The sequence below is a fragment of the Pochonia chlamydosporia genome, chromosome 1 (genome assembly GCF_001653235.2).
Source record: "Pochonia chlamydosporia 170 chromosome 1, whole genome shotgun sequence".
Taxonomy (NCBI): domain Eukaryota; kingdom Fungi; phylum Ascomycota; class Sordariomycetes; order Hypocreales; family Clavicipitaceae; genus Pochonia; species Pochonia chlamydosporia.
The window spans coordinates 3610912-3636659 of NC_035790.1; the positions used below are offsets into that span (position 1 = coordinate 3610912).

Below are 25748 nucleotides of genomic sequence, written 5' to 3' on the forward strand. Positions count from 1 at the left end.
AGCGAATCTCATCTCATGATGAAGTACTCCCTACTCCCTACTCCCTACTCCATGGGCACCTGAGATATCAAGCAATGTCAAGTTGTATCATGTCCATACGGATACATACCACGCAAAAGCAAGGCATACTCCGTCATCAACGGGTACGGGTTGGATGGATACGACTGTACCGGCAAGATGATCGTCCTTTCTTAGAGCGAAACACCGTAAAGGGGAAGCGGATAGCTACTGCATCGTCCAGAATATCACAAGCAGGCTCCCAACATCATAATATTCAACTAAGCCTGCTGAGAAGAGGGATCAGCCAGCACCATGACTTGAAGCAGGCCAGCCACTCATCTGCTGAGTTTGAGGCCGTGCTGCGGAAATGTCCACACCAAATCCTGAAACAATGGCAGATCAAGATCGACTTTGGGCCGCGGATCACAACTTGGACGACCATTCATCCGCCCATGGTGACTTGTTCGGGCTACATCCGCCTGTTCTTGACAAGGAGCGTTGTATTACCAGCCGACAGAGTGCAGTTTTATTCGGGAGCCCTTGCTAAAGGAGAATAGAAGCCCACAAGTCCACAAGTCCACAATGGAAACGACCCGTTACAGTGGACCGCCGAAACCACCCATGCCCACAAAAAATTGCATCGGTAGGATATCGCGGTATGCTCAGTGATGATCGATGGACATACGTTGTGATTCGCACGGAGCGCTATGCATGCCGGGTTTGTTCCACCAGGCTCTGTTTGGGAGGTCCTAGATGAAATGCAGGCCCTTTCTCACGGAGGTCCTTCCGACAACGCAGGAATTGGACCTCTGAAGTAGATGTCCACGGGTACTGGTCGGGCTCTTCCATGAAATGTCTGTTATACTCGACTTGGCACGCCGTACGTATGGAGACTTTGCTTAACTACCTTTGGGATCGGATTTTGAACAAAATCGCGTGTCAACAGCGGCGGTCTCATGCCACCTTGCCCATGCCTGAAGGGATCTTTCTCTCGATACCCACTGAAGCAGGGCTCACTCAGGGGGGTACTGTATAGAATTGTCTCGGAAGATGGTACGGAAAATGGTATGCGAAACAACAATTCCAATGCCTCACGAAACAGCCCAGCTTCGTCCGTGGTTGGCACTGGTTCGAGAAACCTGGAGTGGGAGGGATATGAATTTATACTCATTGCCAAGCTTCGTCGTCAAGGCTGGGCTCGCGCTAACAATGCTCCCGTTTTTGGCAACATCGTGGTGGGAGTGGGTAGAGAAGGTCGGAAAGAAGAAGCTTGGCATGCTCGTGGCTGCGAGCCCCTGCGAGCCTCATGGAAGGTTGCGGCGCCCCCTGGCACAGCCGAAACTGCAGGTGGTATTATGCCATCGTGGTGAGTTGGAAACTTTATCTTTACGCCAATGCAACTGGCTGTTTGGGTGACTTGCTGACCATGCTCTCCAATGTAGGCGATGAATTGTTTGCGACGAGAACTTTGGTTCGATTGACAACCACGACTACTTTGAGGCGAAGCATTTTGGTTTTCCACTTAACTAATGATGACAGTACGGAGCGAAGTGCCGACCGCAGGATGCCACCTTGGTGACATATGTACTGTGCGAAAATACTCGTCACAAGCGTCAAGGAGAGCGATCGACAATCTGAACACCAAACGAAACCCTGCAAAGGCCATTCTGCTTCGCCTTTGGCCGTGACCTTGAGTCAGAGGCAACGCGCAATTGAAGCAGGAAATTGTGGATAAAATTTAAAGAAATTTCGTTTCTATTTTTTTTTCCTCTGCTCTGCTACAGCACCACGACAAGGCCGTTTGTCGCGCGTTACTGTTGTCATGCGCATAGGTTCGTTAAAAAGGATGATGGAACATCAGAGTCAGCAAGTACTTATCTTGTACCTCATTCACCGCCCGACCTAGACTTTGCATTACAGCATCAACTGGTGTGTGTCAGGGGGTCGAGGTTGAAGTCTTGAAGAAGAGATGGTGGCAATGCAGTGTCAATAGTCGGCTGGTTGTTGACCCATTGCTATAATTATTGGAATGTACTCTTGGCGGCCGGTCCAAATCAAAGTACCAGTCAGCCATGTTTGGAAGCAGATACGATGCTGCAATGACTTGACCTTTCTTGCATTGGCCATTAGTTATTCGCTGGCTCGTATTGATTCGGTTCTATGGACGGGCAGGATCCGTATTGCATCAATAACTACCAGACAACATTAGCCAAATGGCGGCAGCTCCGCCCGATTGACAGGGCGCCGTCGAGCCTTATCAGTGGATGGCACCGAGCTGGTTCTTCAACGTGGGTGGTATGCAGTGGTGTGATTCGACACATCGAGGGTTGACCCGTTCTGCGACATCGTGTGAACTGTTTTTTTGGTGTGAAATTTGACGGTTTGGCTGGTGTGCTTTTGGTGGCTCACGGGCTTTGCCCAGTTTGGAAGCCAGTCACCTTGCAGGCTCATTGACAGGGGCCAAAGAAGGATTATAAGGGAAAAAAAAAACTAGTCTTTGGCAAAATTGTGCGAGCCATGGTCATAATTGCGCATCTTCAACCTGTACCTGCCCCTGAGAAGGAAGGAGGGCACGGAAAATGGAGACATGGAAGAAATGGAGTCTTGACGACCGCATTGGCTTGTCGATCTGTGTGCAGAGTACATGTTCTGGTCAATGCACGCGCGTCGTTGAAAAAGATTGCAGCTGGGGGGCGCCGATGCCACCAATGCTTAAGCGCTTGGTGCAGGATGCTTCCATGTCGAGTTGGCTGTGCTTGACTGGTGGTCTTGACTGGTGGTCTTGACTGGTGGTCTTGTCTGGTGGTCTTGTCTGGTCTGGTCAATCTGGTCAGTCACATCCAAGTCGTACAGTGTCATTTCGCCACTGTGGCATTAATGACCGCATTGGTCTGGTCACGTCTGGTCAAGTATGCACAACCGTACGGGCTAGGACATTTTGAAATCTCGTAAATTTGGAATTCCTCGACACGAGTTGTCTTTTTTTGGTCCTGAGACTTCTGACTGCGAGTCAAAAACGAATAAAGTCCTGTATTTACAGTCCTGTTCAAGTCTTAGTGTAACATTGAAGCTGCAAGCGGTCTGGTGCTCTAGCCACGTTGATGTTTGGCCTCAAGTGCTTGTCTTGTCTCGTCCATGTCTGGTTGTGCTGGGTCTTCCAGTATGGGTCCGTGGTCTGCTGGGTACCTCCAGTGGTGATTGAGCCTGATGCCCACATGTGTACTCCATGTCCGTCCTTGTCTGGTGCATGTCGTGCTGCTGCTAGCCAGCCAGGCCCGTGTCTCCTGAATTATTACCGCCTAGCCTGGCAACTCTGCAAAATCAGACAAGGACCCGGACAGGACGCTGCACCCCAATCTTGGTAAGGGGCCCCATGAACTGCCTGGCTTTTTTTTATTGCCTCCATGTCCAGTCCCGTCTCACATCCACCACACGCTCCATTCCCATCCAGTCTCTTCTTCCTTTCCCTCCATTTAACCCTTCAGGGAGGTCAACCCAAAAACCATTCTTGGCCACGAACTTCTCCCCTCCGTCAACATTCCTCACCTCATTTCCCCTGCCCGCGTGAGCCTAGGCATTTGCTCTCCAGGTTGTTTTTAACTTTCGATTCTATTCTTATTGATACAAACTTTTTTCTTTTTGCTCTGCCAAGCCTCGTCAATTGCATAACTTGTACCAGGCTCGCCCACACTCCTTAGTACCCCCCCTTCGAAGCTGCCAACCTTTTGGGACCCCAGTGTCTTTTTTTCTTCACAGGACACGGAAGTCCGTCCGCTCGTTTGCGCGTCAACTCTGACCCCTAGACATCACCATATCTTCGCGAACTCCATCGCCGACAAGACATTTTACCGTCGACGAATCACCCAACAGTCGATTTAACACAACCTCAACATGTCTGAGGAAAAGTCTCGAGTCTCTGGCGAGGTTGCCCGCGGGGAATCCTCGTCCCCTATCCTGCCGACTGTCAATCCTCAGGTCGAAAAGCCTCAACCCCCCAAGTCCATGATTCACCCGGCCTTCTATGTGGTGTAAGTCGACAAATTATGCTTCCTTGAGTAGCCGCTTGGCTCTTCCGCTCGTGGGTGATGGTGCTGACATGACGTTCGCAGTGTTTGGATTGGTTTCTCTTCGTCGGTTATTCTGTTCAACAAATGGGTTCTGGATACCTTGCAGTTCCGTATGTGTTTTTACCCCACGCCTTCTGTTCCTCGCGCACGAATCCGACCATGAAATGACATTGTGCTAATCGACGTCGCATTTCAGGTTACCCCGTTATCCTTACCACCTATCACATGGCCTTTGCGACTATCTGCACCCAGCTCATGGCTCGATTCACCACTCTTCTCGATGGCCGAAAGACCGTTAAGATGACTGGCCGTGTTTACCTGCGTGCTGTTGTGCCCATTGGCCTGTTCTTCAGTCTGAGCTTGATCTGTGGCAACTTGACCTACCTCTACCTGTCGGTTGCTTTTATCCAGATGCTCAAGGCCACCACTCCTGTCGCTGTCTTGATCGCTGGTTGGTCTCTTGGTGTGTCGCAGCCCAATCTGAAGCAGTTCCTCAACGTTTCCGCCATCGTCGTTGGTGTCATCATTGCTTCCTTCGGCGAGATCAACTTCGTTTTGGTCGGTGTCTTGTATCAGATTGGTGGCATCATCTTTGAAGCTCTCCGCCTTACCATGGTTCAGCGACTTCTCAGCTCTGCTGACTTCAAGATGGACCCTCTTGTCTCCTTGTACTACTTTGCTCCTGTTTGCGCTGTCATGAATGGTGTTGTTGCGCTCCTGTGGGAGGTCCCCAAGGTTTCCATGGCTGAGGTTTACCACGTCGGTCTCTTCACCTTTTTCCTTAACGGTCTCTGCGCCTTCATGCTGAACGTTTCTGTCGTCTTCCTGGTAAGTACTCTGGCAACCACACGGGTTGGTTTTCTGCATCAGAATGCTAACAGACAATTCACAGATTGGCAAGACTTCTGCTGTCGTCCTCACCTTGTGCGGTGTCCTCAAGGACATCATGCTCGTTGCTGCCTCTATGATGATTTGGGGTACGCCTGTCACTCCTCTGCAGTTCTTCGGTTACTCCATTGCTCTGGGAGGCATGGTCTACTACAAGCTTGGTTACGATCAGCTCAAGGGCTACATGGGCGAGGCTAGCCGACAGTGGGCAGAGTTTGGTGCTCGCAAGCCTATTTTGCGCAAACTTGCCATCATTGTCCTCTCCGTCTTCATCTTCTTCTCGCTGTTCACTGCCATGGCTCCCTCTTATGCCTATGACCCGAGCAAGTTGACGAACACGGTTGCAGGCCATCTTGGCAAGACGGGTTCCCAATAAAGCCTTTGCATTGCAAAAATGATACTTCAACCCAGAGTCCATGGCCAGACTATTTGTCAAAAGGTCTAGCAGAATGTCATGGGCAACGGTCGTGCGCAAGTGATCTTGCGTGCGCAATACGGGGCAAGCCCATGAATGACAACATATGTTACAATTTTCTTTCACACAGTTTTCTCATGGTGTGCCTTCTTTTTTCCTTTTTCTTCGCACATGCCATTGGGACAAGCTACCCCTGTTTCAGCTGTACACCAAAATGACAAACCAACTCGTGGACTCTGATTTAATGCGGAGACCAGAGAAGAGGCTATAAACTTTTGGTCGGCTGCAAGGGCGACGCGCCTCTCCAATGTATTACACTTATAGAGCAAACTTGGGGCGCAGAGCGCAGGTGCGCGATACTGGGCGGAGCTTGCACGGGACCGGCATCATGAAGGGTGTCTAATCTGATGTACTTTAGACGGCGTTTGATTCATAGAGACGTAGAAATGAAATGGCCCAAATGGGGCAATGAATTTGCTGGTGCGGTGTATGCGTTCATGTGAGTTGCGATGGGTGAATGCTGCAACATGAAATACTACTTGACTCTTCGAGTAGTGCCACGGGGTGGTTGCAAGGAAGCACTTGGTACGGCATGGCAATCTTGGCCATTGGATTGCATTTGCATGTACAGGGAAGCACTCCGTTGTCTTCACGAATCCCAGTCACGGGTTGACATGTTGTGCAAACCACAATCTTCGCCTGACATCTACGCCTCGCAATTCGACACGAATGTTTTGAAATGTTTTATTCCAGAGTATCATGTCCTGGAACCCACCACATGCAACATCACCCCTTTCCCCTCCAAAACCACCATGCAGTTTACACCATGTACCATATGCCTCGCAAGCCCATCGCCTTCCCGTGTCATCACCAGCTCGTACTTTTTGTTTTCGTTCACCGTCACGCAGGGAGCAGTAAAAGTGAGGATGCAAATAATGGATTTTGCTAGTGTTTAATGAACCTTTTCCTTTGAATTCATTGAGCCCATAACCCTTGCTAATTGCAGTTTACAGCCCTTGCCGTGCCAACTCCCGGTCCGTTATGTTTAAAATCCTGCAAAACGTTAGCATAAGGTCGTCCTTGTCTTTCTGTACGCATCTCATATGACGTCGCCATAGGAAAAAGGGGCCAACATACGCAGAGGGGTAAAGAACCATCGGTTCTTGCCGCTGGTGTAGCGCTCCTCCAACACCTTCTTGACAGTCTTCTTCGCATCCTCCCGCTGGCTGACCTCCTTGAAGGTCTCGCCGGAGATGGCGCCCTTGAGACCCTCCAGCTCGAGGGTGTATCGCGTGGGCATCAGGTGGTTGTAGTTGATGACCTTGATGAAGGGCTTGATCTTGGAGCGCTTCTCCTGGCGCGTCTTTGACATGCGGCGGGTGATCTTGGAGGGGTAGCGCTCGATGCCGGCGACGACGGCGTGCCCGAAGGGATGGGGCTTGTTGCCGTTGTCGATGGGCTGGATGATGACGACCTGGAGTTTTTTTCAATTCTGGTCAGTTTTTGGAACCGTGCAAGGGAGTATGGTCTGGCAGTGGCTGCGTATGTGTTTTTCGAATCGATTGCTGCGTTTGTTGTAGTTCCCAATTCCGTGCATCTTTGTCGTAGCCAATGCACCATGAATTCGATATACGCCCACTGCCAGACACAATTTGACGGTTGGTTTTTAAAATCGTACCTTCTTGCCGGCATATCGGCCGCGGGTGATGATGGCGACTCGGCCGACCTTGAGGAACTTCATTTTGTCCTGCTGCGTGGTCGGGTATGTGGTTAGTTGGGGAGGATTTCGACGTCGTGGACCGTGGACCTAAGAAATTCCTGTGCAAATTTTGGGGTTTGTGGGTTTGGCAATTTGGGGCAAGCGAGCTGCATGTGCGCTGTCACGTGATGCTTTCTGGACCTCGACATGCGGTGTGTTGTGATTGGTTGGGTGGGGCGGGCATCCTTCTCAGGTCGCCTCGGACTCTTGAGCTTGTCGTGTTTGTCTGTCCTACTGATAGCTCTGCAGGGTGTTTTACAATCTCTTTCATGATCGCCAGCACAAACTTCATGATGCCTGCTCCTGCGTACATCATTTCAAGGGTCGCTGACCCCATTTTCGCGCTCGTTATTGGCGTGTCTGCTGCTGCTATGCGCATCAATCGCGAGGAAACGGCCAAGGGGTACACTACGCAGCAGACGATTGACAATGGTTTAAGGTAGGTAGACTACTCACTCTTTCGACTTTTAAACGCAGCTCTAACGCATCACTTCAGACGTATCGGCCTGTCGAAGAAAACGGCATGATTTGTATCAGCCTTATGAATTTGAACGCCTGCTCATGAACCTATATCTACCGAAAAGCGCAACCGAAACTCCCGCACAGTCCAACATTACACCTACACGTCAAAAGACGGCCCGTATTCCTTCTTCATAGCCTCCCGCACAATCTGACCGCACAGCTTGGCCGTCGGGTTGACACTCACGGCGAGCCCCTTTGCGATCTGATTGCCGTACCGACCACCAAACGCCAAGTCATGCGAGGCAGCCTGTTCAAACTCCACGCGAGTCCATTTCGCCTCGTCTCGGCTCTCATCGATATCTAACAGACGGTCGGACAGTAATTTGGATGTTCGGAGGTAGATGGCCGCTCGTTGCGTGTACGCCATGGACAGGGTCCGGGCCGCTTGGGGCGAGATGGGCGTCGACAATGTAGCCGGTGACAACAGGGAAATGGACTTTTCCAAGTCTTGTAGAGCTCCCACGGCGGCCTTCTTCTTCTCAGAGGCGTCAGGCTGCTCAATCAGTGGCAGAGGCATGCCGGTAGTAATTTCGAGTAGCATCGCGTCTCCGTACAGCCGCCTCATGATTTGGGCGCGGTTGTTTCGGGCGCTAGCGTAGTTGGGGAATTCTGAAATAAGAGTGTCTAGCTCGGCGAGGCAGTTTCGGTATCCATTGATGGCTGTTTCGCTTGCATCTTGTGATTGCGATTCACTGAATTCTGTTTCGATGGTCTGGATTTTGGAAATGATGTTACGCTCTTGCTGGACGACCTTTTCGTAGTCGGTTCCGCTGACGTGAGGATCGCGAGGGAGCGACTCGTCCGTTGTGACACCTGTGGCAGGGTTCGACTCGGGGTCCTTGATTTTTTCGAGAACGTTGACGTCTCGCGTGCTGAGGTTCACGTACGCCATGTTGTTTCACTCTTCGAAGTGGGGTAGCGCAGTTGGAAGGATGTGAGATTATAGATCGAGTTTACAACACGACACGGCGACTTTGGTTGTAGAAATTAAAGAGGCGTTGAATCTGACAAATACGTCCTCGAATGTAAACCACAAAAATTCGAGGTGGGATGACAGACATTTGAATACTACCACCCGTGGCAATGTTCCGGTACGGCAAGCCGATCGTGGATGTACGGGTTTATCACAGAGCCGCACAACAGCGGCAAAGGCGGAACATTGACGCAGGCCACGAAAATAGCCCGAGTCGCAAGCCGGCAGCTCTTCAGTGTGGACCACCAGACAGCAGCATCTCAAGAAATTGTCTGGGTAGTGGCATCGAAGAACTACCTACTTTTTCCAGCACAGTCCGCCCGCCCCAGCTAGAAGCGGCGCCAGAAGTTGTGGAGAAATGATGGCACAAACCTCGACGGCGCTGACACGACCACGCCTTGGAATCAAATCACACCCAAATGCTTGAGGTGAAAGTGGGCCGGCAACATACGGCTTACTTCGGCTGCAGCCGCCGTGCGGAATCGTACCGTGACGGCGGCTCTGCCGGACGTGGAGGGGCCGCTTCGGATCTGATGGAGCGGCTCACGGCGCAAGATGGCAGCAAGGCAAGGCGAATTTGCTGCGGACATGCACGTAAGTCGTACTTTTGCATGGGATGGTACGACTGATCTCACTGGTGCTGCGGTGAAGGGCCTTTGTTCGTAGTGGCGATGAAGCAGTATGGCATCAACACGTAAACCTCAGTAGCCTGTAGTACACACGCAAGACAATAGTAGCAGCAAATAAAGACATGTAGCTTTTTACCCAAGGCATTCAAGTATTTCAAGTACACAAAATACCCCAGAAACGACGAAAAAAAGACATCCCTAGCTGTCCACTCACCCTCAGCCGATTTACAAGGTCTCTGAGACAAAGTGATTTCCCCACTAAGCACCGAGCCCGTGCCCATTCCACGCCGGCGTCAAGTCGCCACCCCCCATCTCGGCAGACTTGTTTCTCTGGCCTCCAAGCTCACCTAGCCCATCCATTCTTAGACCGTGAGATGCCATGGGCGGGGGATTTCCGGGGGGCCAGACAGCGCTCGGCGATGCGGTCCAAGACCCAATCGTGGGCGAGAGGTTACGTCTTACGCACCAGAAAACGCCCAAAGGTTACGGCCACTTCGGTATAGAGCCAAAAAATTAATAACAAGGCCCCTCAAAAACTGGACTGACGTCTACTTCCTTTTTGTTACATGGAAATGGAATGTGACTGGATTCCATATTAAAAGAGTTGCCCTTCCCGCTACCCCCCCTCGTTAATTTGTTTTTGTCTTGGTATGTCATACGGATCATCCTCACACCAACCTGCCCTGGTCATAGCTCTTGTCTCTCTGACTGCCACGTTTTGCCCTGCTCGTACGCTGGGGACAAAGTGTCGATTATAATTCCAGGCACACAAAAAGGAATAGAAGTTGCTAACCGGGGGAAATTTCAGCACCGTTTAGGAAAGGGGGAACTCACAAAATAGTTGATTAAAAACGAACATTGTGTGTCGTTTTCAACATACCCACCAACAAAACACATTTCATCATCACTTACACACACAAGATGGCACCATCAGCAGTCTCGCCGCAACAGCGACCCGTCGACTCTGGCGCTGTACAGCCTCCCTCCGGGGGAAACTTCACCGGCTACGACCACGTAACCTGGTGGGTAGGCAACGCCAAGCAAGCAGCGGCCTACTACGTCAACCTCTTTGGCTTCAAGCACATTGCGTACCGGGGCCTCGAGACGGGCAGCCGGTACTTTGCGTCGTACGTCGTGGCCAACAACGACGTGCGCTTCGTCTTCACGTCGCCGCTGCGCTCGGCGGTCCACCTGCCCGCCGACGAGGCCATCAGCCCCGAGGACAAGAAGCTCCTGGACGAGATGTACGCGCACCTGGAGCGGCACGGCGACGCCGTCAAGGACGTGGCCTTTGAGGTCGACAACGTAGAGGGCGTGTACCACAAGGCCGTCAAGGAGGGCGCCGTCGCGGTGCAAGGCCCGACGCAGTTCCAGGACGAGGAGCACGGCTCCGTCACCACAGCCGTCATCTGCACATACGGCGACACGACGCACACGCTCATCAACCGCGGCTCATACACCGGCCCTTTCCTCCCGGGCTTCAGGGAGGGCAAGAAGTCCACCGCCAGCGTGTCCCTGCCGGACGTGAAGCTCGCGCGTATCGACCACTGCGTCGGCAACCAGGACTGGAACGAGATGGTCTCCGCGTGCGCCTTCTACGAGCAGTGCCTGTCCTTCCACCGCTTCTGGTCCGTCGACGACAAGCAAATCTGCACAGAGTTCTCTGCCCTGTCGTCCATCGTCATGGCGTCCCCCAACAACCTCGTCAAGATGCCCATCAACGAGCCTGCCGCGGGAAAGAAGAAGTCCCAGATCGAGGAGTACGTCATCTTCAACTCGGGCGCCGGCGTCCAGCACATTGCCCTGCTCACGCCGAGCATCATTGACGCAGTTACTGCTCTGAGGGCCAGGGGCGTCGAGTTCATCAACGTCCCGCAGACGTACTACGACACCATGCGCCAGCGGCTCAAGACGGAGAAGCGCAACTGGGAGCTCAAGGAGGACCTGGACACCATTCAGCGACTGAACATTCTTATTGATTACGATGAGGGCGGCTACTTGCTGCAGCTGTTCACGAAGCCGTTGATGGATCGTCCTACCGTCTTTATTGAGATTATTCAGCGTAATGAGTTTGAGGGCTTTGGCGCTGGTAACTTTAAGAGTTTGTTTGAGGCGATTGAGCGTGAGCAGGCGGAGAGAGGGAACCTGTAAATGGTGGGGGAAATGTGGGTGAAAGAAAAAAAAGTGGAGGAGAGTATCCGTCTTGACAGTTGGACGAGGTGCGAGGTTGAAAGAGATTCCAATGTTGGGTCTCGTTTCATTTTCATTTTGTTTTTGCTGGGAGGAGTCAGTCATCATCGTCTTTATTAATCACGCATGCATGGAATGAGCCCGCGACGAGTTATGTTTGTCGTCTTAGTTTACGTCTTGGGTACAACTGAGTTGTCCTTGAGGTTCTTGCGAGTAGATTCTGCAAGAACAATTCTCCATACAATCAATAAAAATTGGAAACTATCAATACAGCATCTCTAGGTGCGCCGTCTTTGTTTGACGTCCAGTCTCTTCTGTTGACTGTGTTGCCTGAGACCACCCTGTTGTCCATCCCAATGGAGTTTGCCAACATCGAAAGTTCCACACAACAAGGCAGATGACCGTGCTTTCGTCTTTCAAGCCGCCATTACCGTGTGGTACTCGTCCGGCTATTGCATGGCCATTCCCGACAAGGATAAAATGGAAGATTCAGAGCTCATACGTTACAAGTGACCAAATTGCAACAAGGCTAATTCCTGCAATCATTGTGAGCAAGACATTGTGTGGCACGGCATGATAGCAGCAATTAATCCAAGATAAAACCACCCGTCGAGTATCAGATATATCACATTTACCAAGTATCTGTCCCCCGACACCGGCTGCAATTATACACAGCATTAAAACAAAGCGTGTTCAATGTCCCACCAGTCTTGATGGGAGATCAACACCTCCCAAATTCTGTCTGCATTTTGTCTCCTACTCCGCACGCCTTAGCTCGTATCGCTTCCCAACCCATCCATGCAATAATAAATACCAAAAAAAATCCCATAATCCCGCTAGTTTTGCTCCCAAGATGAAATCCGCAAAGTTAAACCAATTCGCCTAGGCGTCTACCTCCATCGCCCCGTTTGTTTGATGTGTGTATCCATTGCCGTTCGTGGCTGCAAAGTCGCTGTGGACGTTGCTCTGGCACCCCGGGCAATTATGTATGATTTCGTGCGCAAACACATCGCAATCAATGCAAAAATGATTACCGCACACTTCACATGCATACCTGCCACTTTCACTGACGCCTTTCGCCTTTGAATGGTGCGATTCCTCTTTGGACTTACCCCCATCGACCTTGTTCTTTGGCGGCTCTGGAAATGGACACAAGCATGAGAAGCACGCGCTTGACCTTGTGGCGTCAGCCCATGAGACCTCAACCCAGTTTCTCAGAGGGAAGAGATGGTGATACGACCGAGCCAAATGTGTGGACAGAATGAGGGTCAGTCCGCAGGCAGGGCATTCCGCAGGTAGCCGGCATACACGCGCCCAACATCTCGTGCAATTATATCCCTCCCTCTGTGGTTTGCTATGACAGGCGCAAAAGCTAATAGCCCCTCCCGGTGCGAGAGTCCGTGACGGAAATCCCATCATCAACAAACTTGCAGTGTTCTGTTCCTTCGTCCTTGTCACCGGTGGTGTCGTACTGGCAAGAAATAAATCTCTAAAGTGGACTTCATCCATGGCAACATTGTATTGGGAGTCATCTCCTGCATTCGTTTTTGAGCACAAGTCCGCGCAAATGGCGACTTGTGCGGAAAGACCGACGATGGAGACCCGTATCTTGTCCGTGATGAGATTGGCAATCGTTTCGTGAATATCTCCAGGGTCGCTCGACAATAAGGCGCCATAAATAATGAGAACTTCTCGAGTTCCGTGTGAAGGTGCGTGACTACAACAGATGAAATTAGCATGCTGTCGTCCCCGGCAGCGTTGCAGAAAACAAACTCACAAAAGTGCGCCGCGGCACATCTCCAGCGCATTCTGCAAACTAGGATTCCCCTGGGGATCTTGCCCTTCCACTGCTTTCAACCGCTCGATATGATCTGCAGGATTACCACTGAGGTCACTTATCCTCACAGCCACACCATCCCTCATGCCAAGAATGCCCAGCTGCGAGATGGGGTTCTGCTCAAAATACTCCTTGACAAACGCCAGCGCGTAGCTTATCGTTAGCCTGTACCGCGTAGGAAGCAGGTCCTTCTCCGTCATGGCAAACGACATATCCAAGACCAAAATCATGTGCCGTATGATACCTCGCTGGAGAGGAGTGGTGTCACGCATCAACCGCCGGCGCTTCTCCGCCTCCAACAGTGAGAGATTGAGCATGCCATCTTGGTCCTCCTCGGGCAAGTTTAGTTCCCACGATCTTTTAGACTTCTCCCAGGCTTGTTCGCCATTTTTCTTCTTCCGCTTCGATCGGGAGGGTTTGCTGCGCGATGAGGGGCCTTCGTCGTCGGTCACTTGGTGATCAACCAGTTCATCGTCCGACATGTCGTCCGCGACGAATTCGCCGTCAGAGTCGGCCATGATGGGCTGTCGACACCTCTATCGAACTTTCTGTCGTTTGGGATCGCAGCTACGACGCAGATTTGATTCTGCACAGCCCACTTTGTCGTCCTCTGGCTGCGCTGGTGGTGATTTGAGGTAACATGCACAGTCAAGAAAAGAGCGAGGCTACCAATGCGTGAAGTTGCAGCCTCGTACCTCCAACTCCACCAAGCTCGGACATGGGAAGCTCCAGCAACCAATTAAAGTCGCCAGCACCTTAAGTGCTCCTACATCCGCCTCAGCTCACCAATTTTGTTTACCAAGGTAAATAACAACTCAGTTTAAATTCAAGTCGAATGCAGACCGGCAGTTTGATTAAACAGTTCTTTAATACACATTATATCGCTACATCGGGGTATACTACGGAGTCGTATCTAAAACAGCCTTGGAGAACTTGCATTCACCATAGCTCATCGAAGGCAATTGATCCTGGCCCATTTTCACCATGTCGCATCTCATCTCCAAAAGAACCCAGCATCGTTATTCTTCATCCACCACGACTTTCGTCATTCGGTGCCGCGTGAAGACCAACTCTCAAGGTAAGCATTAACTAAGCCCGTTTCTAGGATATCCAATCACTTTGCCACGCATGGAAGAGTGTTGGAACAGAAATAATTCGGATAGTTCGTCATGCAAAAGCGTCCCCAAAATAATAATAGCCTCGTATTTCGCCATCAAAACATGCGTTCGTCGTTCGACCATCGACTAAGTCGTCGATTTTAAAAGAGAGATGAAGAAGATGAACATAGATATGCTTCCGCCGTTTAACGCCACATCCGGAAAAAGAGAAAGAAATAAACTAGCAAAAGACACAATGTTGCCAGCTCATCAGTCGTACTGACCACTGGGTTGCATGGGCCAGTCGTCTTCGGTAATGCTGGACCAGAAGATCCAAACGGCCACAACGGAGAGCAGAGTAAAGAGTGTCTCAAATAAGGCTCCATCAATCTTGCCGCTGGTGCCATCGCAAATGTACTTGCTAATGGCATAGTTGAATACTTGGCCAATGGCAAAAAGTACAGCAGCAGCAGCAAGGTAAATCATGGGCCGAATCTCTCCGAGGATTCGAAGGACCAAGATGGTTTCCAAAACGAAGAAGGCGACAAGGAAAATAAGCGGCACTAGCTGGTATAAAACATAGAGGGCGATGTTTCGGTTTGGCAGGTCATAGCTACTATCCCAGTAGCCGGTCCACTTGAGGCCAGTGTCCAGAGCGATATATCCAGTTCCAACAAATAAAACACCGGCAGAGAGTATCAGAAGGCCCATAGAGAGCGGAGTTCCGTCATCAATTAACTGATAACCAATGATGGCGTTGAGCATTAGTATCCAGGTGGTCGCAATGATCATGCCAATGTGGATGGCACTGAAAACCTGAGGTGGTGTCAGCAACGGTAATATACTGGGCTCTACGACATGAAGAAAGAAAGATACGTACAACTCGAGCGGTTGAATTGAGGGGAAAACCACCGACTGAGAAGATTTCGCATATACTAATAAGAATGTATCCAGCCAGGAATAATTGCATTTCCCTGTAGCAACCAATTGTTAGCGGGATGGCACATGTATCAAGGCATGAAGGCGGAAAGGAGTTTTACCTGCGGCCGACAGCTGCTCTTTTTCTTTCGGATCGTAACAGCAGCACTAGTGAAGTGGCAATGGCAGCGCCGCAGAGAATAATTGAGCCCAGGTTAGCCAAATGGCGGCCGTTGCTTAACGGGATTCCTTTGAGTTGGCATCCTCCCCAAGGACCATTTTGGTCGTGTCGAGGACCCGAAAATAGCTGCAACGTAATGGAAATCAGTGGAATGGCCCCTCGGGACAGCAATCGCCAGTAATGATAGCTCATCAGGTTGCCTGGGATATTTCGAATTTGACTCACATTACACACCGGCAAGGTGGAGTCCTTGCAGAAGTCCTGTTGAACCGAGTTAGCGACAGCACAATATGCAATTGGCCGATAAACCATGGGTATGGAAGGCATACGTCGAAGTTTCCAAAGTCAGTCGACCCCATTGTGACTACAGACGGTGTCGAGGCTCAGGCGATTATCACGTCCAAGGGTGGATCACAATGGGTTTGAGAATTGACCGTCGGCGGCGACCTTGGTCGGGATATGTGAGTTGTAAGTTTCGGTGCGCTGAGCGGTTGGTGAAGCTCCAAAGCCGCTCAACTGCGCAACGGTAACGCAAATCAGATCAATCGATGAGGTTGAGCGGTGATGCTTGACTGTGGCCCGCAGAGTTTGGAGGGAGGAGGCTGTTTGTTGCTGTCGAGGCTGACGAGTTGGTATTACGCGGACGGAGACAATGCCAAAATGTCGGAGGCGAGAGTAGGTAGAGACTGAATCGTGAAGTCGACAGACACGCCGTCGGGGCGATGGAAGCGTCGCGTATCGCCTAATTGACAATGTGGTGAGACGATCGACCAGCAAAGGGCTGTTGCTCCCTTGGTATCGAGACGTCGAGAAGTTCGGTGTGCGAACGAACGAGAGAGCGAGAGAGCAAGTCAGGTGTGGCGGAGGTTTCTTCGGAAACCAAATGGGCTTTGGGGAGTCTGGGGGTATAACAGGGCACAAGAGGTACTGGAGCGCCTTGTCCAGACTTGACACTTGACCAGATTGGACCGCTGGTTGGTCAAGGTCTGGTGGTGTCTGGTCTGTAAGATGAGGCTGGGCAGGGGTGTGCAACCATGGGGGCAGCTTTGCGCATTTGAGCATTTGAGCATTGAATGGGGACTTGACATGGACCCGACATGAGCTGGCGGGAGGGAGGCCAGGGAGGGACATGGAAGATTGAACCATGACAGACTGCGGCAGCTTGAGCAACAGATCAGACTCCAATGTTCCTGCCCCCGGCGCAGTAGTGGCCGTGGTACGGAGTACTTGACCCACCACTAGCGTCCCTAGAACAAGGAACATTGCATTACAATTGTTCAAGCATGGAACAGGAGACGAACCTCAGATGGCATCTTGGACAACCATCTTGGACAACCCGACGCGGACGGTGGTCTGGATATGGAAATGGGAGTTACATCGACGGCTCAAATGAAAATTTGGGCATTTTTGTCGTCGCAACCTCCTCGCGTTCAATCAATGTTGGCTCTGCGCGTGGTGCTGTGCTCTAGGACACGACGTCTGTGGATTGGATTGGGCGGGAGACCAGACCAGACCAGACTAGACCTGACATCTGCAACAATCAAAACAAAGACTTCGGTGGTTCCAGACCAAGACTCTGACACTCCGCGGCCGAATAAATGGTCACCCGCATTTTAAACGGTTATATCTGAAGCATTCATGCGCTGTCTGTTGTCTGGAAGTGTGCAGCAACCACCAGCTACGCGGTTTTAATGACAGCATTTGATCTCTCTGGCTTCTCGGAGCCGGTTCTGGTCTGACTTGTGCATTGTGTGTCACAGTCTGACAAGGCCAACCAGAGGCCAACCAGTGGCCAACCAGACTTCAATGTTCACAATTCTTATTCTGAGTTGGCAGCTGGCGGCTTTGATGGCTGGGCCTTTTGGGGACAGGCACCAAGCACCAAGGATCAGACATCAATGCGAGGCCACGAGTGGCTGGGGTCGTGGCGTCTGGCCTTGGCAGCGCCCAGGTGCCCACGGCAACACGATTGGCTCGGCCGCATCCCCTCTGACCCTGGCTTTGTGCCCCTTGGCCCATCCCTCCTGCCCTCCTGCTCTCTCCCTCCACCCATCTTCCCTTGAGACATCACACATGTCCACCTTATCACCATGTCTCTGCTTCTAATATTAATCCGCCCCTCATCTTATTCCTGCTCTGCCCTGTCGCCTCGGCCACTTGCTTTGTGCCACGCACCACGCCATCTGCTAGATGGCCTTGGTTCATGCTTCCTCACGAGCGTGTTCGATCGGTGGGACTGGCCATCTCAATCAATGCTGCAGACAGTTCGACAAAGCAAGGCGACGAACGCAAATATGTCGTCTGCTAAAGATTTGATGCGATCGGCCGCTGGACCTCGTGTCCTTGAGTAGGGAACAGCCACTATTTCCTTTTGTGGCGACCCAACTGCCTCAACTGCTCGTACCGCACTCTGTACCACCCGGCATGAGCTGACATGAGCACCACAGAATGCTGCACTGCAGCCCATTCAGACATCTCTTTCTGGATGTTTCTCCCACCATGAAGAGGCGAGCCGCAGCTTGAAGCAGCCGCCCCCTGTCCCCGAGTCAATTCTTATTTGCAGAGACGAGGAATGCTACAATTCTGTGCAGAGACAGCATACTGAAGTTCCGTTCAACCAAAAGCCGTGGTCATACAAGGGGACATGGTGCAATGTCAAACCCAAGGGCAATATCTTTCCCTACCTCCTCATTCAAGCTTGCATGCAAACCACCCCAGAGACACTCACAGCTGCAGGTACGGAGTACAGAACTTGAGGTCTTTCTCTGGTGTGGTTCCTCTTGCAGTCATGATTTGTAGCGCCTTCTGGGGCCACTCCAGACCCCAGGCACCACACCCGTGCCTGTAAACCCAGAGCCACATTCACTTGGAATGCAGAGTCAGGGAGCATGTGCAATGTGGTTGCACTACAGCGTGCTGGAGAGTTTTCGTCCCTTTCCAGTCCTCTTCGGCTCCGATTTGGAACCATGATCACTTTTATTGTCTCCATTATCAGCGACGTTTTCACTTCACAAAGGAGCATTGAGGGAGTAGCGAGATGACATGCGCATCGAATCGACGCATCATATCCCAGCAAACCCACCCGCTTGCTCAATTTAAAATTACCAGACCACCATTTTGACTTGCACCAAGCAAACTTGCCTTTGCGCTAGACAGGCATGGGCCGTCTTATCAAATTACGCTTCGGCCGCGTCCCTGGAACGGGCAATCCGATCCTCGAATAAGTTTGTTCTTCGATCCGATGACAATGGCTCATCCAACAGGACGTGTTCTGGTTGGCTCCTCTCGAGATTGTCGTGCTTTCATGTTTGCGCTATCATAACCAACCGAATCGAGGTTGAGGCTCTCAGTCTACAAGACGTAAGGATTCAATGCACATATAAGGGCTTGGCCCGTCATCACGCTACGGGGTAGGTTGTTTCGGCATCCTGACCAGTTCACCCATTGGCCGAAGTAAACCGAACAAAGTCCATTTGGTTTGTGAATAACATCACAAAGAACCTCTGCGTTCGCCGACTACAGTCAGTGGTCATGGGGATTTGATTGCCCACCCTAGTATGGAGAGTCGCCTCGGGATGGGCAAATACTTATGACCTCATACTGTAGCTCTTGTGTTGTTTCCCTTGAATTTCCGGCATGTGCTGTTTGTGTTGCAATTTCGCACTGCGACAGAGCCTAACGTCCAGTAAATCATGAACAATGTGCCATGCATCTTGTTGGCATCCGACTATTCTCAACCAATATGTTCCACAACGTAGATACTAAACATCTCGCTCCAAGTATAGGCTGCCAGCCCTGGACCTCCTTCAAAAATTGACGTGCACCGCTTTCCTCGGCCATGCGGTAAAATGATTCTGCTGATATTTGACGTTTCGTCCGTTTTATGGCTATTATTTGCTGCATAAATGCAAGGAGTAACCCGCCTCGGCACACCAAACTCCCAAACAAAGTTTCTTCACTCGTATCTTTCCATCTATAACAAAGCAGTCCCCTTTGCACACATCAGATAATAACTTTTTGTCGCGGTCGAGCTGTAGGGTAGCATCACGCGTCTGGAGCCTCCACCTTCACAACATCACAATTGCTTCACTACCTACCTAGGTAGGTATTTATCCACGTTAATTGTTACTAAGATATCTCCAGTCACAAGTTGCGTCGCCTGCAAGGCTCATCACAAAATTTGCCCCGCGTCTGCATGTGCAAAAAAGCAGGGCCAACAGCTGCAGCCCCCAATTAGGCACTGAAACAGGCTGACCAACAGGGAGGGTTGCAACCAAACTTAATTGGAGGCCAGCCTGTTGTGTAACTTGGTCCAGGCGACCAATCTCGGCGGCCGCTTCCAAGCCTCACAACGTCAGTCCTGGATATATAATGGCATCACGACCTCGACTTCGTGGGAAGAAAAGGCAAAAAGAAAAACATACAACAGCCGGTGTTCGCTGGTCGTCACCGACCCAACTACTAATCTGCCCCTTACCAGCTTGACGCTCGGAGAGCAAACGGGATCCAGTATTTTCTGGTAGGTATGGTCGTATGTGAAAGGTGTACGTCTAATTTGGATTATAGGCCACAAATTTGGAAAACATCGAGGCAAAAAAGAAAACATACAACAGCCGGTGTTCGCTGGTCGTCACCGACCCAACTACTAATCTGCCCCTTACCAGCTTGACGCTCGGAGAGCAAACGGGATCCAGTACTTTCTGGTAGGTATGGTCGTATGTGAGAATCTGTGTAACTAGTTCAGGTTATATGTAACCGCTGAGAGCGAAAACGCGACCAATACGTGGAGATTTCCGGTCAATGCTTGGTATTCCGGCGGTCAGACCCACGATGCCATCGCTCAGCGGAAACGACGCTCTTTGGAAGGCATCAGAACAACGGACACGCTTTCCAAGCCGTTATAGTTTTTTTCCCCATGAAGAGTCACACGATCGCGGGCCGAATTGTTGTCACCGCGCGTTGACCGATAAACAAAATGCCGAGAAGTGTGGATATTGGAGACGAGACCGGGATCTGTCAGTATGAGGTACCTACGCTGACTTGAGATTTCTCCCCTGTTCCATCGTGGCCGAGTTCAGGTAATGGTTCAGCAGCCGACTATGCCTGAGAAGCAGAAAATGAACTCTGAGCCACATATGCTATCAAATTTGTCATCTACGCCTCAATCTGTAGTGCTTCAGTGCCTCAAGGAAGTTTGTATGACTGCCTATGGAGGACGCCTCTAGTCCCTCGTATCTAGACTGTAACAAGGCCGTTAAGCTCATAGTTCTGTTGGGAGCCTTGCAATGCCAGAAAAGAAGGTGATCCAATGTCATGCGCCGCCGCCTACAAGTATTCTACTCTGTTGAAGACCGAGCCTCTCAAGCCATCTGCCTTTAGTGCCGCCCTTCCGGGATTCGTGTTGCCTGCCGTGGCTCTACGGAAGCTCAAACAGCGCCATTGACCACGAGCGAGCGACAGGTACATCTTCATTATCACAGCTGTATGATGAGCAAGTAACACAAGTGGTCGATCTGGCCGGGAGACTTCAGTCAGGGTTGAACGAGAGCTTACTTTCCTTGACCAGTGGTCGATCGAGCAAACAACATTCCTGATAGGTCTGGTGCTTTATGAACATATCGTAAGAGAGTTTACCGTAGATTTAGGGATGAAGGGACTCAGTTGGCACATACAAGGTAGTGTTGACAGATTTGATAGAGACTGAGAGCCCGAGGGCATATGAATGATGATCCTGGTCGGACACTCAGTGGATTCCCAGTCAACATGCCTCATCTTTCCTGTCACTGAGTTGACCACCTTTTGTCACATACAGCCTAAGGTGTTGACGCACTCAGAATTGTGAGAATACCTGACACACTGCAGCTCTCTACCAAGACGCAGAAGAGCTCTTCCATCATCAATTGACAAAACCAGGCTCCTAAGCAAGTGGCCATGCGCTGCGTTTACCAGCCCTGTACGCCGCCAAACTTGTCTAGCCTTGTCTCTATGACCTCTTGTGCCTCTATGTCCCAAAGTTCCCCAGGAGTTCCCAGTCGACTGGTCAATCAGGGGCATACCCGAAAACGTGCGGGTGAGAAGACATGTGTCATTTAGCCCAGGTTGAACCCCAAGAGTGTTGCGATGCATTTTCACCAGCGCAGTCCCGGCGGCATGTTTGGCCTGTTCGCACCACTGACGCTACAATGCCACTCCTGTCCAGTGATGGGCCATACTGCCGGTGGAAAGCACCGGTGAAAAAGGCAAATAAATACTAGAGTGCTAGAGGGAGCACCACTAATACCAGCGATAGTGAGTAAGAGTAGGTCGACCTGAACCCTTGCACTTAAAGACGTAGTTGGTTACTGATGGAGGTGTGACTCATTTTACACAATGACACTGGATTTCATTTGGTCATTTTCAGCACTTGAATGTCCTTTCAATGCAATCTCAAAGCTAATATGACTCCATCGAAGTTAATTCTCGTTTGTGTTTTGACTACATCACGCAGTTTACGCGATGTTAGAGTTTAGTCCCCCCGTGTTGCCCAACGGAACCCAAAATAAAATGCCAAGCGCCATTCATTTGTTCTATCCTGTCCACAAATACCTTGCTAACTGGCAGTTCTCAGTTATTATTCCCTTCCTCTAAATACTTAAACTCAACTTAAACAGATCAGTTCTCACGAAAATGGCTTCTACCTTTTCTCTCTTCCGTAAACTGCCCCCCGAGCTCAGAATCCAAATCTGGGAACTTGCGCTCCGACCCTTTTCCACAAACGAGGGAGGGATACATTACATCTCTATCGTATGCGGGGATGACAAACTCGAAGCTGATGTCAATACTAAACCATTAACTGTGGCTTGGGCCTCATGGCACGACCACGGACCCCGTGTCCTGTGCAATCGTGCGCAAAATGGTGTTTCGTCTCATCCCAGTGACAGATCAATCTGTCTCTGGGATTCTGGTCTCCTCACAGCATGAAAAGAGTCGAGATACGTGATAATGAGGCGCTACAAAAAGTATCAGCAGGGCCCACGGCTTTGCCCCAGCAGGTCTGAGGATGAGGATGACCTCACTGATGAGACACCATCGATAGAGCGCGCATCGGACCAGGATGAAGATTGGCAAATATTGCTTCGAACACATAAAGACATCCCTTGCATCAACTTCCATAGCTTGGAGATTCTGCGCCGTGAGAGAGAGGATTGCTTTGCATGCGAGCTTAGATATGCATTGAGTATGGGCTGGAAATTCACGAGGTCGACATTGATGTTTGCTGTGGAATTTGACCCGAGCTGGATGTTGGATTGGCCGAGTCCCGACTTTGATATCCTTCGTGAGGCCAGTGTCCGGGGCATGCTTACTCGTCTCCTAGTGGAATCCCTGAACGAGGATGATAGGTGCCTTATTTGGTTGATAGACCGCAGGGCCGCGCCACAGGAAACATCGGCGTCAGAGGAGGCGCCTGGGGAGATTTTCTACGATATGGAGCATGACTATGTTGAGCCGCTATTTGAAGCAGAGGATGTGTCCGAATTTATCTATAAGATTGGAAACCCTGCGGACTACATCGACCACGATAGAAGATACGACGCTTTGTGGGAGGACCCTTATGGCTACGACTATCGTGGGTGCTTTGACGTTAAGGAACATGTCAAAGTTCTTGTTCGCCGCGGTGGCACATAGGGATTCTAAGTACTGTGGCAGGAAATTTGGGATCAGACGATTTGGATGGAAAGTAGATAATTTGGGCATCATGTGGCAACAATCATGTTTGACGATATGGCACTTGTCAGTTGCAGAAACGAGGTGCTAGTATTACACAATGTCTCCGCCTGGTACAGTAGAGGGTATTTGTGGACTCTAAGATGTGGATTATGAGTAAAAAAAATACTCTAGAAGTTATCTACAGATGTATGTTTTATGTATGAGTGACGTCGAGCATCTACATTGCTGCAATGGAACTCACGAGCGTCTAAAACAGCTGCACGCAATACATTCTTGTATTGAAATTGGAACTACTACGGTCTTCAAATATTGACACCTGGTAGGCACAATCTGGCACTCATCTGGTACGGTGCCAGATTTAACTGTGCCGGTAATGCGATACTATGGGCAAGATGCAGGTCCAAGTCCAACCTTAGAGACAAGTCCACTCCTGATGGAATTGCCCTCTTATTCTATCCATCCCGCAGACTGGCCAGACGGTATTTATCGTTTTACTAAAACGCAGTGTTAGGTCGCTTGTCTTTAATGTAGCACACTTGGTTTGGGAACGTATCGTGCCATCCTCCAGAAGCAACAGAAGGTCACACTCCATTAATCAGTAAACAGTCCCATTGACGCCTCGTTGACAGTACAAGATCTTGGTGACGACAAGAATGAACCAATTGTATTGCAATGAATGATGCTTCAGGCTAACAACGCTAATCCTCATTGAAGTCAGACCGCACAGTGAGACGACCATGCTCATCGTGGTAAACCTGCACGTCATCCAGCTCCAACTGATCAAAGTCCACCAGACAACTTCGCTTCTCCAGGCCCTCGACGGTGTGCGAGCGCACGGGGTAGTCCCCTACGGCCAAGTAGAACCGATTCTGTGGCTGAATCTGGTACTCCATTCCCGGCGCGGGACGAAAAGTTGCAAACGGTCCGAAATAGCGGGACAATTTCTTGAAAAGAGACAGTCCAACGACAAAATCACCTGGGAAAAGGAGACGACGCGAGGTACATGTTAATTTTTGAACGAAAGTCGAAACACCAAGTTTGGGGATAGAAGTCTACGAAGGGGTTTTGAGGGTGAGGGAGACAGACTAGACTAGACGTACCAGCACGAGCGTCACTATGCGTAAATTCACTACTTGTGCGAATACAGAAGCAGCCCTCATTGCCACTGGGCGGTATGTCTGGTTTGTTGGAGAAGTTGGGCGTTCCCTTGCGCATGATCAGCTCCAACGTGGTGCCGGGCAATGCCGTGCCGTCGTCTGACTTGCGCCCCGTGTCTATAGGTCGAGTGTCTAGAACTTCAACCTGGGTCTCGACTGTCGATTCACCACCGTAGCTCACACCGCAGACGGCGTACAATGGACCCTTTGGGAGCGTGAAGTAGGCTTGGCCGGTTGTGCTGGCCACGCCGCGCAGGACCAGGATGATGTTGTTGTTGATGGACGAGATGGCTGGGGTAACGGTAGGGGTAGCAGCGAATAGTGCGTATGTCTGCGTGCTTCCGGTTGCATTGGTGATAGTGATGGTACGCTGCATCACTCGAGTTATCGAAGCCGCCATGTCAGAGTCTCGGCGTGCCCGTTTCATTGAATAGTCCCGGTGTGACGATGCAGGACGACGGGCTGGCTGGCTGATGTCGGCAGTAGGCTGGGAGCTAGGCAGCATATATTGGGCAGAAAAGAGGACTCAGGTCATGAGAGCGTGTGCAGCCGGTGAGATTATGGTTTTTATCGTTTAGGTGGCAGGGGAGATTGCTCCGGAAAGTTGTGTGATGCAGATTTGATCTACAGTCTGTGTGGTAGGAAAGCATTTACGCACATCCAAGTATACACTAACACATCCCAATATGTCTTGGTGTATGACACGGTATGCGATACCTCTGACTTGTTCAAATACTTTTGACCCCCCCTGTATATTTGAGGATGAGTGTTTGTCGCTGGACATTAAGTGTGGCGTTGGCACGGGTTATGTACCGCAATGGGAACTTACATATGTACTCCCAATATATTCGCAGCCACTGGAACCATTCGGAGGCATTGCACCATTGACATAGTGTCTTTCAGCTCGCCTCCTCCTGTCGGGTTGGGTTTAGCTGAGACTTGGCGTCAAGCAATTTAGTTCCTTCAGCCCTACATCACCAGCCAATATTGGAGCTTCCTGAGCCAAGTCGGGGTTAGACCGGATAATAAGTGCCGGTCTAGCCCTTGTCGAGCCGTCCCGCCTAATCCTTGTCTTTTCTTTTCTTTTCTTTTCTTGCCTTGTCTCATCTGACTGGCGCTGAATGTGGCCAATTGGGAAGTCCATGTTTCCATCCACAACTAGACTGGCTTTGACAGCATCCTTGCGTTGAATTAGCCCTTGGTTCGTCGTGATACCAGGTCCGTAGATTCCTGGGGACGCGCCAAAGAACCGGGCAACACCGCAGCCAAATGTCCCATGGTTGCGAGTCTATACGTTGTATCAGGCCAGAAAAATGTAATGTATATATATAGAGGTCTATTTCGCGAACAAATTGAACAAAACTCTCAAACAGTCATCACTTAAGCAACTCATTCATCTTACCAGCTA

General features: G+C 50.7%; 8 protein-coding genes across 8 annotated transcripts; 3 read left to right on the top strand and 5 right to left on the bottom strand.

Moving 5' to 3' along the window:
* Positions 1 to 3891: 3891 nt before the first annotated feature.
* VFPPC_00917 (hypothetical protein) lies at positions 3892 to 5331 on the top strand (the record flags this gene model as incomplete). The annotated part of the gene is made up of 4 exons (XM_018280844.1): positions 3892 to 4028; positions 4110 to 4177; positions 4264 to 4895; positions 4960 to 5331. 4 exons carry the CDS (start codon positions 3892 to 3894, stop codon positions 5329 to 5331), a joined length of 1209 nt encoding a protein of 402 aa, XP_018149210.1.
* Positions 5332 to 6415: 1084 nt separating this feature from the next.
* On the bottom strand, positions 6416 to 7111 carry VFPPC_15258 (60S ribosomal protein L27; the record flags this gene model as incomplete). The annotated part of the gene is made up of 3 exons (XM_018293011.1): positions 6416 to 6423; positions 6508 to 6844; positions 7049 to 7111. The coding sequence occupies 3 exons, from the start codon at positions 7109 to 7111 to the stop codon at positions 6416 to 6418; spliced, it is 408 nt and encodes a 135-aa protein (XP_018149211.1).
* A 637-nt stretch (positions 7112 to 7748) lies between these two features.
* On the bottom strand, positions 7749 to 8543 carry VFPPC_00920 (hypothetical protein; the record flags this gene model as incomplete). Its single annotated transcript, XM_018280845.1, has 1 exon — positions 7749 to 8543. The coding sequence occupies one exon, from the start codon at positions 8541 to 8543 to the stop codon at positions 7749 to 7751; it is 795 nt and encodes a 264-aa protein (XP_018149212.1).
* Positions 8544 to 10174: 1631 nt separating this feature from the next.
* On the top strand, positions 10175 to 11404 carry VFPPC_15259 (4-hydroxyphenylpyruvate dioxygenase; the record flags this gene model as incomplete). The annotated part of the gene is made up of 1 exon (XM_018293012.1): positions 10175 to 11404. The coding sequence occupies one exon, from the start codon at positions 10175 to 10177 to the stop codon at positions 11402 to 11404; it is 1230 nt and encodes a 409-aa protein (XP_018149213.1).
* Positions 11405 to 12551: 1147 nt separating this feature from the next.
* Positions 12552 to 13798, bottom strand: VFPPC_00923 (TFIIH basal transcription factor complex p47 subunit; the record flags this gene model as incomplete). Its single annotated transcript, XM_022428195.1, has 3 exons — positions 12552 to 12620; positions 12902 to 13160; positions 13221 to 13798. 3 exons carry the CDS (start codon positions 13796 to 13798, stop codon positions 12552 to 12554), a joined length of 906 nt encoding a protein of 301 aa, XP_022284706.1.
* Positions 13799 to 14647: 849 nt separating this feature from the next.
* Positions 14648 to 15835, bottom strand: VFPPC_00924 (chitin synthase export chaperone; the record flags this gene model as incomplete). The annotated part of the gene is made up of 4 exons (XM_018280847.1): positions 14648 to 15193; positions 15258 to 15351; positions 15418 to 15737; positions 15806 to 15835. 4 exons carry the CDS (start codon positions 15833 to 15835, stop codon positions 14648 to 14650), a joined length of 990 nt encoding a protein of 329 aa, XP_018149215.1.
* A 6622-nt stretch (positions 15836 to 22457) lies between these two features.
* On the top strand, positions 22458 to 23141 carry VFPPC_00926 (hypothetical protein; the record flags this gene model as incomplete). The annotated part of the gene is made up of 1 exon (XM_018280849.1): positions 22458 to 23141. The coding sequence occupies one exon, from the start codon at positions 22458 to 22460 to the stop codon at positions 23139 to 23141; it is 684 nt and encodes a 227-aa protein (XP_018149217.1).
* A 740-nt stretch (positions 23142 to 23881) lies between these two features.
* Positions 23882 to 24740, bottom strand: VFPPC_00927 (hypothetical protein; the record flags this gene model as incomplete). Its single annotated transcript, XM_018280850.1, has 2 exons — positions 23882 to 24159; positions 24284 to 24740. The coding sequence occupies 2 exons, from the start codon at positions 24738 to 24740 to the stop codon at positions 23882 to 23884; spliced, it is 735 nt and encodes a 244-aa protein (XP_018149218.1).
* Positions 24741 to 25748: the final 1008 nt, after the last annotated feature.